This window comes from Trachurus japonicus, chromosome 21, assembly GCF_045865225.1.
Source record: "Trachurus japonicus isolate A0001 chromosome 21, Traja_1.0".
Classification (NCBI taxonomy): Eukaryota; Metazoa; Chordata; class Actinopteri; order Carangiformes; family Carangidae; genus Trachurus; species Trachurus japonicus.
This window is the reverse complement of record NC_140927.1, coordinates 17,096,635-17,115,190: the sequence shown is the minus strand read 5'-3', so window position 1 is coordinate 17,115,190 and position 18,556 is coordinate 17,096,635. Positions and strand designations below refer to the sequence as shown.

The 18,556-nt window shown below is 41.8% G+C and overlaps 3 protein-coding genes across 6 annotated transcripts; 1 reads left to right on the top strand and 2 right to left on the bottom strand.

Moving 5' to 3' along the window:
* Positions 1–846: 846 nt before the first annotated feature.
* On the bottom strand, positions 847–5,601 carry klhl23 (kelch-like family member 23). Of its 3 annotated transcripts, none has more exons than XM_085765549.1 (4): positions 4,557–4,695; positions 3,103–4,335; positions 2,063–2,215; positions 847–1,964 (listed from the first exon to the last, which is right to left on the bottom strand). In XM_085765549.1, exons 2-4 carry the CDS (start codon positions 4,325–4,327, stop codon positions 1,654–1,656), a joined length of 1,689 nt encoding a protein of 562 aa, XP_085621675.1. In that variant the 5' UTR covers positions 4,328–4,335; positions 4,557–4,695; the 3' UTR covers positions 847–1,653. The 3 variants fall into 3 exon arrangements, with proteins under 3 accessions (XP_085621675.1, XP_085621674.1, XP_085621676.1); XM_085765548.1 differs by lacking the exon at positions 4,557–4,695 and adding an exon at positions 5,445–5,601 and having other exon boundaries at positions 853–1,964; XM_085765550.1 differs by lacking the exon at positions 4,557–4,695 and adding an exon at positions 4,901–5,061 and having other exon boundaries at positions 853–1,964.
* A 594-nt stretch (positions 5,602–6,195) lies between these two features.
* Positions 6,196–12,790, bottom strand: phgdh (phosphoglycerate dehydrogenase). The gene is made up of 12 exons (XM_085765553.1): positions 12,516–12,790; positions 11,223–11,374; positions 11,062–11,127; positions 10,912–10,966; positions 10,620–10,718; positions 10,378–10,510; positions 10,103–10,251; positions 9,558–9,710; positions 8,015–8,153; positions 7,675–7,802; positions 7,365–7,587; positions 6,196–6,617 (listed from the first exon to the last, which is right to left on the bottom strand). Exons 1-12 carry the CDS (start codon positions 12,651–12,653, stop codon positions 6,463–6,465), a joined length of 1,590 nt encoding a protein of 529 aa, XP_085621679.1. The 5' UTR covers positions 12,654–12,790; the 3' UTR covers positions 6,196–6,462.
* A 1,557-nt stretch (positions 12,791–14,347) lies between these two features.
* On the top strand, positions 14,348–18,158 carry cfap210 (cilia and flagella associated protein 210). 2 transcript variants are annotated; one of them, XM_085765551.1, is made up of 9 exons: positions 14,348–14,538; positions 15,510–15,709; positions 15,832–16,005; positions 16,084–16,289; positions 16,489–16,645; positions 16,726–16,865; positions 16,949–17,141; positions 17,237–17,401; positions 17,516–18,025. In XM_085765551.1, the coding sequence occupies exons 1-9, from the start codon at positions 14,475–14,477 to the stop codon at positions 17,870–17,872; spliced, it is 1,656 nt and encodes a 551-aa protein (XP_085621677.1). In that variant the 5' UTR covers positions 14,348–14,474; the 3' UTR covers positions 17,873–18,025. The 2 variants fall into 2 exon arrangements, with proteins under 2 accessions (XP_085621677.1, XP_085621678.1); XM_085765552.1 differs by having other exon boundaries at positions 14,363–14,538; positions 15,501–15,709; positions 17,516–18,158.
* Positions 18,159–18,556: the final 398 nt, after the last annotated feature.

Genomic DNA, 18,556 nt, shown 5'->3' with positions numbered 1-18,556 from the left:
GAGGACCAAAAAGGACTCGTCCACACGCTTGTGCAATAGCTTCCCCTGGCTGCAGGACGACCATGTGAGTGCCAGGTAGCCTATATGTGATGTAGGCCACAGCTCCGCAGCCTCAACACCCTGTGCCCTATTCGTGGCAAATTGCTTTGTTGTGCATTACCTCCACCCACTGAAGACCCAGTATAATAATCACAATAATCATAATCATACACTGTATTTATACCAAACAAAAAAGAAAAGAAAAGACATTAACCAAACCAAATTGTAATTAAATTAAAAAATAACTAATGATCCTATTTCTAAGATTCTGTTGATCTAGTTTGTTAATGTATTAAATACCTTGTCACACTTGATACCCTAGTGACAATATTTTTGTCTCCTAATCTAGGTGTTTTCTTTGATGCCTTTCTCTTTCTCTATCTCAAAGATACAGTATTTCTGCTAAACATACTGCTTCCACATTCACATGTTTTCCAGTCACGTATAGACTGAACTGTTCGACCTGGTTTAGGATCTTTAGAGCCATCTGGATAAATCTGTGGCTCCTTCGGCTGTATTGATTAACACTGATTGATCATGACCAAAACTCTGTATACTGGCTTTTGTTCATGATCCCAGCATACCTCAACAGCACTTACTGTAGGATGCTTACGCCATTGTAGAATAATCTAGTATGTGATGTTGCCTACGTGCTGTCCTTCCATCTCAGTGGTATTTCTGTCATTTCTAACCAGCCATCCTCCTCAGGGTGTCACTGTACCACAGCTTTGACTCATATGCAGCACTGAACCCACTATAGGGTACAAGCGTCCCTCAAAAAAACAGAAACACATTAATTATTATTCTTTGTTTAATTCTGTGTTTACATTACTGTATCTTCTTCTCATTTATGTCATAATTCTAAACCACTGATTTCTACAAATTGTCTTAATAAGTGAATGTGGCTTGTGACGTGAAACACTTTGAATTAGCTTATTGTTGACAAGTGTTATTAATTTGCCTCACCATTAAATTACAATTAACTTTTTTGGATTCTAATTCTCAAATGCTCCCTTCACAAAAGGTTTAATGTTTATTTCTCTTGGCAATTACTTTGGAAAGGTGTTTGTTTTGACCCCTTCCATCATTGATATACAGGAAATGGGGTAGACAAATTATTAGAAACAATAGAACACAATAAAGTAGCCTATAACACCACATACAGTAATACATTCTCAAAAATAATCACACTACCGTGGCCCTGAGAGTTCAATGCACTGCACTGTAAGAAAACATCAGCAGCCATGTGGTGCAGTTTATTGAAAAAAAGAGAATAGCCTAAGCTTTTTTTTGTTTGGAGTGTCCAAGTGCATCATTGGTTTAAGCTGCTCTGCATATTTCTAATGTGAACTTCGATCATACTCAAAGTAGTCAAGCTCTTCCTCTTTTCAGTCTGTCCTTTAAATCTATTACAACAATGACCTACAAAAAATTACATAAAAATTATAAATTGTGACAGCCCTGAGGTATGTGCAGTGTACATGTTTGTTTTCAGTATGTGCACCGTTTATCAAATTAGTCATTCTCTAAAGGCAGAAACCTAGAATACTTCACCATTTGATTCATTTGGCACAAAATTACAAGAAATACACATATGTGATACGGATTCTGACACTAAACTCCGTGAACACAAACACACCCATGTGATCTGGCCGGGCTGGGAAGAGTCCCCACTATCTCCCACGTGTCCAGCTCTGGGTCGTACTTCTCGATGCTCTGCAGATAAGTCCCTTTGGAGTAGGAATATCCCCCTGTTACATAAATACATCCATTTATTATCCCAGCCCCACATTCCATCCTCCTCTCCTTCATCACTGATATTGGTCTCCACTCGTCTCGCTCTGTGTCGTAGCAGTCTGCGATGGTCGTCTGTCCGCCCACCAAATACAGCTTGTTGTTAAGGGAAACGGAGCTCAGCCCGTACTCTGAAAATACAGAAGATTTTGAATCAGAAAACTTTATTCAGATGATATCACTGTTTTTCACATTTTGATTTTGATTTTTTTTCTTTTCTTTCTCATACCTGGATGGGGACTTATTGTGACGATACTCCACTCATTGACATCTGTCCTGTAGACCTGGATTTTATCATAGGTGCAGCTTCCTCTGTATCCATAGTGGCCTCCGGTCACATAGATTTTATCTCCCATTACAGAAGCAGTGGCATTTCCTACACCTTCGAAGGGGACAGAGGTTATGTGTGTCATTTAATCAATAACTAATGTATGCAAATTAACATGGATTAATTGATTTTGCTTGAGGGCAGCACAATAATCACTGCCACGTCATCAGCTTTTAAAGTTGATATGGTGAGCAAATCATTCACCAAACACAGTACTTTTAGTGATTTGTTTTGCTTTGCTCACCACAAACACCTGAGTTAATCTGCTACATGTATGCTCCACTATATTCACCAACTATTGAGGGCTGAAAGCTGCTAAAAACTCTCTATAGGCATGAGGAGAACAGTCAAGTTGGATGATAATTCTCTGTGGTGGTGCTTCGAGAAACTAATAATTAGCAGCTTAGCCTTAAGTTGTAAAAGAAAATAATGAAGAACATACATCATTTTGACCCACTTTTCATTTCCGCTGCTAGATCTAAATTCAGAGTCCATGGCAACTGAGCAAACTCCATCTGCTGATGAAGGAGCCGAGACGTGTCTGACTGCTCAGAGAGAAGAATAGTGAGTGAACTTTGTTTTAAAGATTTTTTTTCAAACTGCTGTTCCTTAGGTCAACAAAAGAGCCTATAAGATCAGAGTTTTTTGGGGACAATCTCACTGTAAGGTCTATTTAGAGGCGGGAATGGGAGCTCTTAGTCATAGTGTAACTCTTTCTTCATCAGGAGATTAGAAAGATCAGAGTGAACTTTAGCTCTTAAACCAACAAATAAGTGAACATCTCAGAACATGAACATCTACAGTTTCAGGTCGTACCAGGGCAAACTCCACCTATCAATGTAGATTGGATGTGATCAGATGCCCCATAAGAACTAGCTAGGCTACATGGACCTTGATTCGTAATGATTGTGATTATGATGAATTTGTAATATTTTGCATACCTTGGATCATATTCGCCACAGGAAACCATTTCTTTTTCAAGGGATCATAAAACTCAGTCTCTCGCTCTGGAGCTCCTCCTCTGTAGCCTCCAATGGCATAAATGCAGCCATGCAGGGCCACAGAGCAGTGGTAGTACCTGGCTGTCACCATGGGGCAACCCTCTGTCCATTCATCATAGTCGCAGTTATAGATCGAAACAGTATCCAGGGCCTCGACTGTGTTTGTCCTGTAGCCTCCTGTCACGTAGATATTTGCCCCAAGTAAAGTGACGCTGTAACTCTCCCTTGCGTGATCAGGCATGTCTTTCCCCTGCACCCATGTGTCACTGATAGGATCCCAGATGTGCACTTCACAAAGAGGGTGCCAGTAGTATCCTCCGATGATGTACATGCTGGAGGACATTTTTCTACTTGCAGATACCTCTTTGCCATTGGACCTTAAAGCTTGAATTATCATAGACTTGAATTTCCCCTCACAGCTCACGAGGCGTTGCCTGTGCACCTCTAAAGTAGCTTTGAAGTAACTCTCATCCAGGTCCAGGTGGATGGAGTGCAGCAAGTCTGCAGCATGGTGCACACGGCTATCCAAGTCATGGGTCACCCACTTGGCCACAGCATCTATCAGCACATCATCCCTCTGCACGGTGAGGGTCTGAGCGGCCAGAACCGACCTCGTCCTCTCATGGTCCAGCTCCAGGAACTCCTCCTGCTGCACGAGCTCCGGGAACCTGCTCAGCATCACTCTCTGGGCCTCCCTCTCCAGTCCGGGACAGAGGTGCAGCTGAGCAAAAGCGTGCATCCCCAGGCAGTTATCCACGTCCAGGAGGCGGATGAGAAACTCCTCGCAGGCCTGTTTGACGGAGTTGAACTGCAGGAGGTCCGCAGCCTCCAGCAGGCTCTGCACGTTGCCCTCGGTGATGCGCACCTGCGCCGTGTACACGTAGTTCACCAGGGCGCCCAGGACCGCGCAGTCCACCCCGGCCAGCTTGATGACGCTGTTTGACCTCTCCCTCATGTCAGCTGTGAACATGACTTTAAAATAGGAGCTGCGGGCCGACAGCAGCGCCCTGTGGCAGTGGAACACCTGTCCGGACTCGCCACATTGGAGGGAGACGTCGGTGAAGAGGCCGCTGATGTAAAACCGCCTGAGAGCATCCAGGAGCTCTGCTGCATGGTCCCCGTCACAGAAGTCATACGTGTAGACTTCACCTTCTTTATGTGACATGATGCTATCTGGAAAACACACACACACACACACACACACACACACGCAAACATGTCAGTAATCCACCTATTGTGCTGGGGGGGGAGCAAAGCAAAATCGTGACCTCACATTCCCATTTATAATTAATTACAGTCTTATAGTGACGCAATTATCCCTTTATCTACCGCTTTACTACAAGTGGAGATACACTACACTACAGCTACTACACTACACCAAACTACAGGCTTACCGCTTATCCTCTATCCATGAATAACCGGCGCTCATCAACACTGACACTCGCCTGCTGGATGGCTGCGCGCTCGTCTCCAAAAACACATGAAACCTCAATATAGCTCCTGCAGGACAGTCGCAGGCAGCTCTGTCCTATTTTGGTATTTGTGTGTGTGCAGCAGCAACCCACCCCCACCTCCAACCACCCTCCCCTCCTCCTCCTCCTACTCCTCCTCCTCCCCCTCCTCCGCTACAGCTCTCTCCCTCTCCCCACCAGCAGGTCCTTGATGAGAAAAAAAAACAAACTCCAAACACCCATTCACAGGGAATCACCCAGCGCCTTGAGCCTAAATATAGACTCACCTCCATCCGCACGTCTCGTGATGCGCTCACGCTCGGCGCATTAGTGAATCCAACAGGGACAGCAGGAGGAGGAGGAGGAGGAGGAGGAGGAGGAGGAGGAGACGCAGCAGCGACAGAATACAAATCTTATACAAATGAGCATCGTCCTACATGCTGCACAAGAAGGAGCCATTGCACTGTTCACTATTCACAGACCACCACCACCACCCCCCGACCCTCCACTCCAATTCTTGTCGTTGCCATGGTGTTTGTGAACCCAGTTCCAGTGCGGTAAAGACGGCTTTAACCTAATCCAAGGGATTAACTGCACAGTGCACAATATTCACTCCTGCACATGATCTCAGAGATATGACTTATAGGAGCTGCTTCACTCTCGTTTTTTTTAGTCGTGGAGGAAATATGCTTTTACTTGGGAATTTCTGATAAAAACACACTCACCTTTTACTGCCTTCAACTGATTTTAGCCTAGGGCTAGGCTATACCATCAAAAACATGATTGAATTGATGAAATAAAAGACATAGCTTGTTAAAGATTAATCCTTACCCTTTTCTGACGACCCCCACAAGGTGGTGTTTAGCTGAGCCCCCTTCAGTTGACTGTGAGCAAGGCTGTGACCAAAGAGATATCTCAACTTTTCCTGTTTTCATTTAAATAATTATAAAAGGAGTCAGAATTATTATTCTGGTTTAAAGAACAAAAAGCAACAACACTAGACTAAACTATAGGCTAAGTGTGTAACTAGCTCCACCTACTTACACACTATGCATCTACACTATATATACAGTAAAATATGTAAATAGTAGAGTAATAATAGTAAAATAATACCATTGATTCCTGAGAGAACATGCGGCTGCTAATGTGTCTGTTTGTTATATTTTTACAGAGTGGAAAAACAAAATTGACTCCATAAACATGAATTTCAAGCAGGAAGAACTTAACACACAACTAGCTACTACAAGTAAATTACCAAAATCAAATTTGGAAATGAGCAACATTTGAGGACAATACTTCCAAATGACTGACCTTGGTTGTATTGGCTAGATTAGGGTCCCTACTGGTGGGTGTTTTTATTGGATGATGCATCATATTTTATGAGCTTGTTTTGCATTAAAAAAACAAAACAACCTATGAACCAGATGTCAGTTACGTTATTACTCCATTATGTTTGCCTATTGTGTTGCCCCGTACAATGTAATGTCAACCTGAAACCTGGACTCTAGAAATGATATAAATCTTCTCAAAAAAAATCTGAGTCAAATCTCATTTAACAAAATAAAATAATCGTTATTTCACCTTTTCTTTTTTTAGTAAGGGCATTTTATTTTACATATTGTTATGAAACTGAACAACAATTTAAACATTTAATTTCGTTTCACTAAATGAACCGTCTAAACGCTGGAATGTTATCAAAATACAAGTATCAAACTACAAGAGTTCAACTCCTCAACAAGTTGTTAGCTGTAAACTCTAAAAACCAGTTATATTAGACACTCTGGAACGTGTAATGTTTTTCAGATACTGAACGTTATGCCGAGCACTGTGCACGCTTTGCTGCTGTCGTTTAAATGGCGAGTTGTGCTGCCTCCTTCACCAAAGGCTTCAAGGCACCGAGGTCTCGCAGGAGAGAGGACACCCCCATGCAGTACCACAGATCCCCAGAGCGGTCTGAGGGAGCACTGAAGGACTCGATCTCCACTCCCTCTGAGGCCAGCACTCCTAAACAAAGAACAATCAAAGGGGGAAAATATGATGTGAATTCAAAGCAGACAAAAATGTTATTCACTTGTTAGTCAGGTTTTGTTGGTCATGTTTTCCTTTGAGTCCTGCTTACAATAAACAATCATCTTAACATGCATCCAATCGTCATGCACTGCAAAAACTCAAAATCTTACCAAGAATATTTGTCTTATTTTTAGTCAAAACAATCTCATTATACTTAAAATAAGACTCATCACATTTTTAAAAAGTAGCTTGTTTTTAGACACTTTTCGACTTTTTTCAAACATTTTTTCACTTGAAATAATCTGATAGTGGGGCAAGTTTTTCTTTCTTATTACAAGCACAAAAAAACTTGCGTTCACTGGCAGATTTTTCTACTTATTTTAAGTGAAAATTTGTTTGAAACAAGTGAAAATGATCTAAAAACAAGCTACTTTTTTAAATGTGATGAGTATTATTTTAAGTGGAAAGAGATTAGTTTTGACTAGAAATGAGACATTTTGACAAGAAATAAGACAAATATTCTTGGAAAGATTTTGAGTTTTTGCAGTGTATGGTGTCATTTCTTTGCTACTACTTATGACCGACTCAAAAAACAAACAGGTTTTCCTTAAAAATCCATCCAAAACAAGCCAAAGAAACAAAATGGTTTCTATCTATTAGCCCTAGTCTTATTCAGTTGGACTTCAGGTATTTCCCTTAAACAAATCAAATGTGTTCAAGCACCATCGTAAAGTTTCTCACCGGCCACTGAGGACAGGAGCTGAGGGCCGGCAGAGGCTTTGAAGAAAAGTAGGTTCCCAGTGAGAGAGACTGGTTGTCTGAAGGCACTGTCACTGAGCTCCAGCAGCACTGGCACACCACCTTGAACTGAACCACTGGCTTTGTAGCTGGAGCCACTGGCCTTGGCCTCCACCCGGCACACGCCACCGCTTCCCCCTTCAGAGGCGCAGTGGGCCTGGTTTACCTGAAAGTTCAAGTCACATATGTGAAATTATTCTGTTAGGATACACAGACACACAAATGTATTTGACACATTGAGGTGAGGTAGTACCATGATTCCAGTTTCCTTGGCAAGACTCAGTGCATTGATGAGGTTGGGGCAGCAGCCAGATTCATGATTCATCAGACCCACCAGCACCGCTGCCGTCATGTAACCAGTGGAGGATTTCATGCAATCACCTGGTTTAAAGAAAACGGTTCATAATATTAGCTGCCATTAGTGAAACACATTAACAAAATAGTCAACTGCCAAGACATACATAGAATGGATCAAATATTGTGCCATTTTCACTGTTACACCACTAGGGGGAGAAAGACCCCACATAACCTCCCATCTTCCCCCATTCAGTGGCATGAATTCGAAAGCAAACTAGTTCGACCAGTAGTTTTACCGTGGGTGGTGATTTGAACTTGGCTGAAAGGTTTCTCAGAGTTTGTGCATGACTGCAAAACAGCTCCAACGGCTTCTCCCAGTTTAATCAGAGGTTGAGACTCCTGGGAGAAAGTGCTGGCAAGAACCTGAGCATTTACCTACAGAAAAAAAAGAAAATATATGGATTCAGTGTTAGTGAACTGAATGTGATCAGATTTTAAATGCAGATTCTTCCGCACTTTGCATAATTCAGCCACTTTTCTTCTTCTTCATTGCTAGTTGAATTGATTACATTGTTGATGGTTTGATGCAGTGTGGATTTTTTGGTTCTTAAAAGCTAGTTTAAAGATTATCTGGGCCTGTTGCCTAGCAACAACCAACAGGATATTGACATTTAGCCGACTCATCATCATATTTTAGAGTGAAGCCAATAAATGAACTCATTTTCAGATACAAATGCCTCTTAGGGATATAATCATAACTAGATAAGAACACGCAGATTATTGTGATATCTAGGGCCGCACAATGTGAAAAAATATATTATTACATTACAATTCCAATTTGCTATTCATTTTCACTCAAAAATATGATGCTGTGATTTTTGTTGGTCTTGTTCCAAACAAACACATCCCTTCATGTCTTGAGAATATGATCTGATAGCGAGGGTGTCGCTATAGCAACTCAACACTTACAGTATACGTAGCACTAAAAATGCATAACAATGTTGTGTCACATTTTATTCAACTCCAGTGATTTGGTTTGTGATTCAGATTGCATTGTGATCCATTGTGCAGCCTTAGAGAGCCCTAATGATCCACTGTTGTTATAACCACAATAAACTATACATCAAATGTTTCATGTTTCATATAAGCAGCTCCCCTGCACTTCCATAAGGGAGAGCCCCACATTCATGCACCAACACCACTTATGGTTCTGACCATATGTGGAACTAAAGTACAGCATTAAAATACAGGGGAATGTATGAATAATAATACTTAGGTTCCATTAATCTATTGCACTCAGTGCATTTCGGAAGACTGCTCAAACACATATCCCATGAATAAGTGATCACCTGCAATATGTTGATGCTGGAAGAAGTCATCTCACATGAGCACTTTTAATAAAAAGGCAAATAGAGTTGTAACCATGGCAATCACTGAGTTAATCATATGGAAGACAACTGATTCATATGGGAGGCACTGATTTTAAGATTGAAAGTTTGACTGCTGACCTTGGAAACAGATGAATGTCAAGACCTGCTGACATTTTTACTGAGTAAAACTCATGCAGAGGAGAGAGGATTATCACAATCATTAATACCCAAGTTACAGTGTGTTGTTCAGAATGAATATAATTACCTTATGAGATGGTGTGACACATGCTAAGATACTGAGTGCAACAGAAAACAGCACATTTCAGGACACAGTCTCACCTGGATATACGTAGGCTTTGACACAGAGTGTGTGCGATGGATGTCACGTGACTGTGCCCAAATTGCGAAGTATTTCCTCAAGCATTCATACATCTTACAAAAATCACACTGAGCATCGACTTCAACTTACTGCTCCAACCAAATTCTTGCCCTTCACCATGTCCACAATCTGCAGAGCGATGTCCTCCCCACAGCGAGCCTGGGCCTCCTTGGTACTGGCTCCCAGGTGAGGACAGCTGATCACATTGGGATGGTCCACCAGTGAGCGGTTCTTAGGTGGCTCCTGGGGCCAAACATAAACACATATATAAACTATGACATCTCCATTATAGTCATTCAAGAGTGATGTAAAGACACCTCTTAAAGGTAGGGTTGGAGATCCTGGAAAATCACACATTGGATCATGACACATCATGATCCAATTGACTACAACGTGACATTGTACGTGATTGGATGGTGTTTTTTAAAGCTTGTTCGTTCCCCAGGCAAGTGTTTTTTTCATTTTTGTGAAAAAGCCTTTATTTACAATCAAGTGTTAGGAGGATTTCGAGCAGTTTAGGAAAGAATGATCCAGAATAAGATCTCCAACACAACCTTTAATATATAAAAGCAGCCTGACGTTGTTGCAGTCGGTTGTAGTCAGATTACTGTGTGATGACGGATGACAAAACTTGCCTCCACAAAGACGTCCAGTCCTGCTCCTCCACACTGTCCAGACTCCAACGCTCTGAGGAGAGCGTCCTCATCAATTATGCCCCCTCGAGCACAGTTCACAACTTTCACTCCCTTCTTGCATTTTCCAAATGTTTCATCATTAAGTAGACCTTGGACACACACGCAAAAAAAAAAGCAAGTTCTACAATGTGCATGTTCAAGCTGCAACAGTCATGTGATCAGCCAGGATCTCATGTATAAGGCTGCTCAGTGGGCAGGATCTGAACACAACTCACCCACAGTAGAGGGCATTAAGGGAGTGTGGACAGTAATATAGTCACACTGGGGCCAAAGCTTCTCCAGACTCATCTGCTCCACCCCCCAGCTGGCTGACACCTCAGGTGGAGTGATTGGATCATAGCCAATAGTCTGAAGAGAAAAAATGATTTATAAACATGATCATTAAATCTTAACATCATAGAGCTATTAAAACCTGAGAAGTGCGAGTACGGTCTTGTCCTGTAATCTCTTCACTCACCCTCATGCCGAACGATTGCATTCGAGAGGCGACTTCTTTTCCTATTCTCCCGAGTCCAACGATCCCGAGCACTTTGCCGTACAGCTCTGCACCCATGAACTGTAAAATTAGAAACAAAAACAAAAGACCCTGACCACCAAATGCAAAACTGCACAGATCTGAGTGTCGCATCAGATTAGTGCCGACCGGATGAACAATGGAGTCGACCATGCAATGGCAAATTTGCTTTGTGTGCCAACTGCAAACAGTCCCTCGAACAGCAGACGGGGGCAAACCAAACCCCTCTGCTTACCTTTTTGCGATCCCAGTTCCCTTGCTTCATCGACATTGCAGCTTGAGGCACATTTCTGAAAAAAAGAAAACATGTTTATTTATTAAGTTTCAAACATGCAATCATAATGAATAAACGTATATAACAAAATGAAGACATGACTCATCTTGCCTTGAGAGGCTCATCAGTAAGGCACATGTCAGCTCTGCAGCACTGATGGTGTTACCGCTCGGTGTGCTGCAAAGAAGAGTCGACGGTTACTGGACTATACTGTAAGTTACACTGAACCTGTACAAGTCAAATTTATGCAAAAACAAAGAGTGAAGACTTACTTCATGACAATTATACCCTTTTTGGTGGCAGCATCAACGTCCACATTGTCCACCCCAGTCCCGGCTCTCCCAATGATTCTGAGATTATCAGCAGCATTGATAACATCAGCTGTCACCTTGGTTGCAGATCTAACCACAAGGCCATCGTAGTCCTGGGAGGGTGAGAAAGGTACAATGTTACTCTCTGCACAGATTCACAGCATCAGTGACTTTGTGAGACTTTGATTTATACCAAGATTTTGGTAAGGAATGAACATGACATGAAAAGAGCCTTAAGAGCAGTGACTTCTGTGGGAGGAAGCCTGACCTCCTCCAAATCGGGCAATCCTGCAACGCTCTTCTATGGAAAGTAGCAAATGTGCATCGAAAGAGTTGCTAGATTTGATGTTAGGTGCTTTTTTGTGGGTGCGAAAGAGTTGCTTCCGCAGTTGAAAAAGTCAGTTTAGCTAATCACAAAAAGACACTTACTTTGCAACACCGCTTCTTGGCACCGAATGACCTTTCAGAGACCAATAACTAGTAGGGAAACAGTTCTGACCAGTGGTGATATCTCTATGTCATGTGGCATTCAGCTGACTGGTGATAACTTCATCACTCAATCAGTCGGTTACATACCAATAAAGTATACTTTGGAAATGTAAAAGCACAGAAAAAATGAGGTTAAGAAGGTGGTGGCGGCCACGAGGGCTTCATTTTTGCCCTCAGGGACCAAAAGGCATGACATAATGTGGCCTTGAAGAACTGCACACTGCACACTACTATCCATTTAGGTTGTTTGAGAAATGCAACCCTATTGTTTCCAATATGACAAGTCTAATCTGTGGAAAGCAAATATTTGCTTCTGTTACTCACACACATAGACACACTCACACCGGCTGTGATAATAGCTGCCGGTGTGTGTAAAGTGGCTGTGATGGGGGAGCCGGTAAACTCGGAGATGAGTTGCATCAGCTTCACAAGGGGCGGTACTAAACCACAAAAATCAGCAAGCACCCCTTTACATGCGATTCATACACACACACACACACACACAGCATGAAATCAGAGGGTCGCATCGAAGTGCACACACCATTTATTAAACTTTGTGTGAGAAATAAGGAAAAAGAAAAAGAAACACATCGCTGCCTTTTTCACTTCTTCCCCAAGACAAGTGCAGCGACAAAATCACTGGAACTTGTAGACAGACCGAAACTAAAGCGACTATTTAAAAAAAAATGCATGTTGCGCAAGATGAAAAGAAAAAGACAACCTGCACGTGAAAGCAATTGTGCAACACGGGCTGCTCTCCTTTACCTTTATCTCCGCCAGTAATTCATCCTTCTTCATGTTCTGCTTCTCCGTCACTCGGATGCCATTTTCCTCCAGCAGCCTCCTGCAGCGGGGGTCCACGCTCTCACTGATCAGGACACTTTTGATGGAGATCGGGGCCATCTTGGCAGTTTGTTCTTCGGCTTGGCTCTTTCGCGGTGGGGCTAACTTGTGGTAAATGGTAGATGCCGGGGTGAGGTGATGATGGACATGGGGAGTTGCTTTTCCCTCTGTAGGTTTTGAATGGTTATCTCGGATCTGGGACAGCCCCCTTTCTAAGGAAAACCCGCCTCCCCGTGCAGTCTCTGACGCAGCTGCATCCAGACAGGAGGCCGGCTGGATATGTCAGCCATGGAAGAAGTTTTCACTGTTTGTGTGTTAAAATGTTACATTAGTAATCTACATGAGCATCAGCAAAAGAGTATAAAAGTAGCCTACACAAAGTTGGTTAATTTGTATATTAACATCAAACTAATTCATATTATTACAGTTTCAATTATGTCACCTGGAGACTTGCTCCTCCTGCTCATCTTTGCAGACTTTTTTTTTTCCAGTTGTCTGGGGCTCATGAAATAAAAAGCTATAGACCTAGTGTATTAAAGTTTGAAGAGTCAAATTTTTTTTTTGCCATCTGCTGCAAGAATTGTATTTATTTCTTTTTTGCAAATATCAACAAAATTTTGAGTTGGCCAGGGCGTGGGAAAACTTTTACTGTCAAAACTTTAGGTAAACTGCACCCCAAGCTGTCAAACTAATGTAGTGGAGTTAAAAGTACAATGGGAAGTATTACAAGTATTGGGAATCATAAAATACATGATTTTATGATCGGAATTATAATGAAGTTGAGAGCTTAGATGTTAAAATACAGCAGACATAAAGAAACAACAGTCTGTCAACCATTCAACATTTAAGGTCAGGCAAGTTTCTTTTTTTTCAGTCTTAATTCAAGAGACACTGTGCATCACCTGACTTATTAGGCTGCACATGACATGCAGTCCTCTTATATCAGAGTTGGCTCAGTATTCAAGTCACTCTTCAAGTCAAGACATGGTCTCAAGACAGTGATGATCATAATGTGGGACCCACTTTAATGCTTTAATTATAGAAGTTGATTCTTCAGTGGCGCACTTAGACTCATTTTAATGACATAAGGGACCCATCAGGCCAGTTTCATATGTTGTCCTATTTGTTAACCCTTTGTTATACTAAGACCCAGATTTCCTGCAATAGATTCAACAGTGCAATCTAAAATGATTTACTGACCTTCGGATTTCATGAGAACTTTTCCACATTTAAAGTTAGGACTTTCCAGTGCAGTAAAAATTTATTGTGTCAAAACTTAGTTTTTTTTCCAATGGCGGAGGAGGTGAAAATATAATGTAACAAAATCATCTTGGTTGTTCAACCTTTAAATTGGAAAATCTTATTAGACTCAATTGAATATTTTAATCACAACATTTTTACATTAGCTACATCTTAAAACACCTCTATCACACCCACAGCTATTATAATGCAGACAATTGGTACAGGGGTGAGTTTAAAAAAGAAGTTGAGAATTAAAAAAGCATTGATCATTGTGACTTGTACTGACTCCTGAATCCCTTGTAGGAATTTTTTTTGGAGGAATATTGTTTTATTAGAATAAAATAAAGATGTAAGATTTCAATTTTTTTTTATTGTATCAAATAAACAAACACACATTTACCAGTATCTCTGGTAATGTTAGTGCGTAGGAGTGAATCGACAGTTGTCGCTTGACCCACAGCGGCACCTGTCGTCAATCACCGGAAGTTCCTCAGATTGGTCCAGCCGTTGCCTGGATACAGCGCAACACACGCAGACTGGCACGGTAGTGTGTGTAACGTTTGCTCCACAAAAACTTTCTTGGACAGGCCGCTTTTTTTCGTTAAAGCAGCCACTTTTTCTTTCTTTAAACCATAGCGAATGTACCAAACACAAATGGCGTCGGTGGTTCAGCTCGGCCGACGGAGAAGGTCCAGTAAAAGTGGTGAGAGCTCTAGCTTATTGAAGGTTTGAGGTTTCTAGAGATAACTTAACTGTTTGATTTGTCTCACAGGAAACATGACCAACTGACTCACTAGAAAATGTCAGAGTAGCTCTGACAACATTTAACATTTAAATGTCATGGCATACAACCTTCTTGCACAACCGTGTAAACTGTTTCTTGTTTGTAATGGCCTCTCTAGAAGTATCTGACATCTAGTTATTACCTCTTATGGCAAAGACATGGCCAGTGTTTCAATCACATCTGACCTGGGTTTGCATTTTACTAGCCTCCTAAAACATGTTCTCTGGTGAAAACAGATCTATTTAAAATGTAGACTAAGTTAATAAACTGATTACAACTTCAAAAAGCCGTGCTTTTGAGGAAAGGTTTTGCACAATTGTAGTCTACAGCTGGGAAAACACTGAAGAATCATAGCTAACACACAATTTGCAGAGATTACAGAACTTAATACAGTGGCACATAATGATTGGCTGTCTTTTCTTTTTTGGTAATCAAAGGGTCAATTATATTATCTCAGATAGACTCATTTAGAGAAAAGACATGAAATGAAAAAGGTTGATGATGAGGGGGTCACTCTGTTGGCTATGTATCATCTCAATGTAAATGTATGAGTTATGACTTGTAATAATAAACGATTCGGTTAAAAACTAGAGAATGTAAACTGCTCCAGTCATTAAAATGCCAGAGAGGATGTAAACCATATGGAGGACACATCCTCTGTGTTTAGTGGTAACTATGGCCCTGCTTATACAAACATAAACCAGTTTTGGCACATGTCAACAGGTTCACCTTTTACTTTGAAGGAATCATATGTATATTACATTTTGTAAGGGTCTTCATCATCTTCACAGTCCTCATCTACATGCATTATTAACTTTCATGGTGCTTAATTATTCAGTTCCCATAAGATACTGTGGCTAACTCCCTCCCTTTTTAAACAGCACCTTCAGCAGAGTTAGCCAGCAGGAGGATCCAGCCACCTGATCTCCGACAAGTCAAGGTCTTACCCAAGGCTGAATGGCTGAGGATTCAAGACGAACTGAACCAGGTCAATAAAGAGACTGAGAGGCTGAGAGAGGCAGCCAGCCGGAGAGAGGCCCTGCACCTGCAATCAAAAGAGGCGGTGAAACTGTGGTCCAATACGCTTGCTGTAAGTTGCCTGTGCTGGGTTTTGTGTATTGTTTCCAGATGTGCTAAAGAGGTTTCAAAAAACACAATATCCTGCAGGAAAACCAAAGCTTAACTTACTTCTGGTTTTCATATTTATTGAAGGGGCAAAGGCAAAAGAAGCTGGAGGCAAAGAAGATTCGGGAGCAGATCGAGGAGGAGAAAAGGAAACTGATCGATATAGAAGAGGCCCAATACCGAGAACAGACGCGTAAAGAGGCTATTGAAAAAGCCAAGACTCAGCTGTATTATCAAACAGACCAAGTCAAACGACTACATGTAGGTGTCAGCATTACTGTTAGGCTTTTTATACACTGATACCGTCATATAACAAGTTATTTTTTACTACGCCCACAGCGTGCGCTCTTGCTGACAGAGGTGCTGAAGGAGAGGGAGGCCCAGATTGAACTGAAGCAGAGAATAAAGAGCGCCTCTAAAGATGTGGACAAAGATTTCCTGCATAAAGTGAAGAGCAAAGAGGACGATGTTCGGAGGCAGGAGCAGGAGAAAGCACGTCAGAAGAAATTTGAGAGACTGACTGTTGCAGAAGACCTGAAAAACAAGTAAGTCCCACATCAGACCAGATTTCAGCAGGCTACAGTTGTACTGGTCTCTCTATTCCAATTATATGCATTGCTTTTGTTTTTTATCAACTGGATGATTTAAATTTCTGCTGAAGCCTTTACTGTTCCTGGTTGTTACAAACAGTGAGAGCCTGAGAAATAGGCTTGTGTGTGAATATTTTGTCATATGTTTCTTTAGGATTAAGGAAAATGAGTTGGCGAGAGAGCGTCAAAAGGCCGAGAGCAAGAAGGAAGGAGAGGAAATCCACCGCCTTCGAGAACTTTATCTGCACGAGCAAAGAAGAGAGGACGAAAGACAAGCAGAGCACAAGAGAAATGTCATGCGAGCTCACCTGGTAGAGTTGCAAAGTTACGTGGTATTTGTATCCTTATTATCTGGTATATAGGTTTATTGTTGTGTACTCTGTATTTGCAGGAACATCTGGCAAATAGAGATGTTATAAGAGCAGCAGATGCACTAAAACAGGAGGCTGAAGAGGAGCAAAGGAAAGTTTTCCTCTCTGCCAAACAAAAAATGATGAAGTTAAGGAGAGAGAAAGAAGCTGAGTTGTTGAGGTAAAACCCAGAGTATCTCCATTTAGTTTCCTTGGCATCTCTAATGTTAATGATTAAAATTGCTGAGTGTTTTTATTCTTCAGAGAGGCCCAGGTGCAGAGAGAGAAGATCATGGACAAACTGATAGTGGAAAAGGAGGATAAAAGTGTCAGTGAGGAGCAGAGGATTGCGAGGGCTGTCGCTGAGCGGGAAGCCATACAGGCCCAACAGCGGTGGGAGGAGGAGGAGAAGAAGATGGCCATGTCAAAGTCCATTGCCGCTCAACGAGAAATAATGGTAACTCAGGTTCAGATTCTGCGATCGATGGCACCTCACCAAATCAAATTACTGTGGCAAATTAAATCTCTCAATATAACAAACTGTTTCACCAGAGACAAGAGAAGGAGCAGAGGGACAAAGTAGCGCAGCAGACTGCCCAGGACACGCTCAAGGCCAAGAAAGAGGCTGACAGGATATTTTCTGAGAAACAACAGCTGAAGGCTCAGAGGATCAGAGAGGACAAGAGAAAACTACGAGACTTCCATGCTGCACAAATGGTACGGTAACACCACAGCTCATCATCATTACAGACAGAGCATTCACAGTTATGAGCCCTTTGTTCTGTGCTGGTGAATTTGTGACAGTTATAACTGAAGCTTTTTCATACACAGGCTACAAACATGGCCAGAGATCAGCAGCTGAGAAGAGAGGAACAGGAGTTCATGGCACAGAACGCACAGCTCATGGCCGAGGAGGAGAAGCAGTTTCAGCAGTACTCACAGCATGTCATCAGCGCGACAGGGGACGCTCAGAGGAACGTGTATCCACTTTGCAGAGCTGTGAGGGAGGGGATTGGCGGAGGGCTCGGTCCTCCTTTCAGCGGAGTCAGGTCCAGTTACCAAGTTCAGAACTCTAGTGGCGCTCGGATGCCTAAACATGCCTCTGGTGTCACGCAGAACATTAAAAAGCTCAATGAGGCTGTAGATATTCAAGAAGCAAAGAGGAGACTTGGGTTTATGTGGTCTTAGTTCTTCCCCAGCAGGAAGATTTTATCCACACGTTTCCCTGAATTCAGCATCTTTGAACATACTGAATGTTTTAATTACATTCTTAAAATAGCTTCACAAAGTCTGTGTCTGAAATCGCTCCATTGTTGACTACCAACACACTCACCATAAACCAGAATGGTTCAAGTTCAGCCCGGGACCTTGTTGGCTGTAGTTACCATCCCTCTCTCTTTGTTTTAATATATTCAGGCAGAAAAATGCCCAAAACAAACAAAATATGATGTGTCCATATTGTGGAGACTGAACAGTGCGTCCCAAATCTATGCTACAGGCAAATTCTTAGCAGGGATTTATGTGACGTCCACACATTAGAAAACCCAACTCAAACCAGTCAGAATACACAAAAAGAGACATGTGTCAGATGCTATTCTCCCACAATGCATTGCACAAAGGAGAAGATCTGGGAAAACAATGTTACAAAGACATTTTGTTTCCATTTGTGAAGGTTAACTGATAGTGAGGGTTAAGTCACCAAGTAATGGATGCTGAACAGTATTTAATTTCCTTTTAGTCAACTATTGTTTGTGATATACACTCATGTAGTACATTTACCTTTGCAGGAGTAAACACTGAGTGATTTCAGACACTAACTTTTAGATATGTTCTTTAAATTGTTCATTTTATTCAGTATGTATGTTGTTAGGC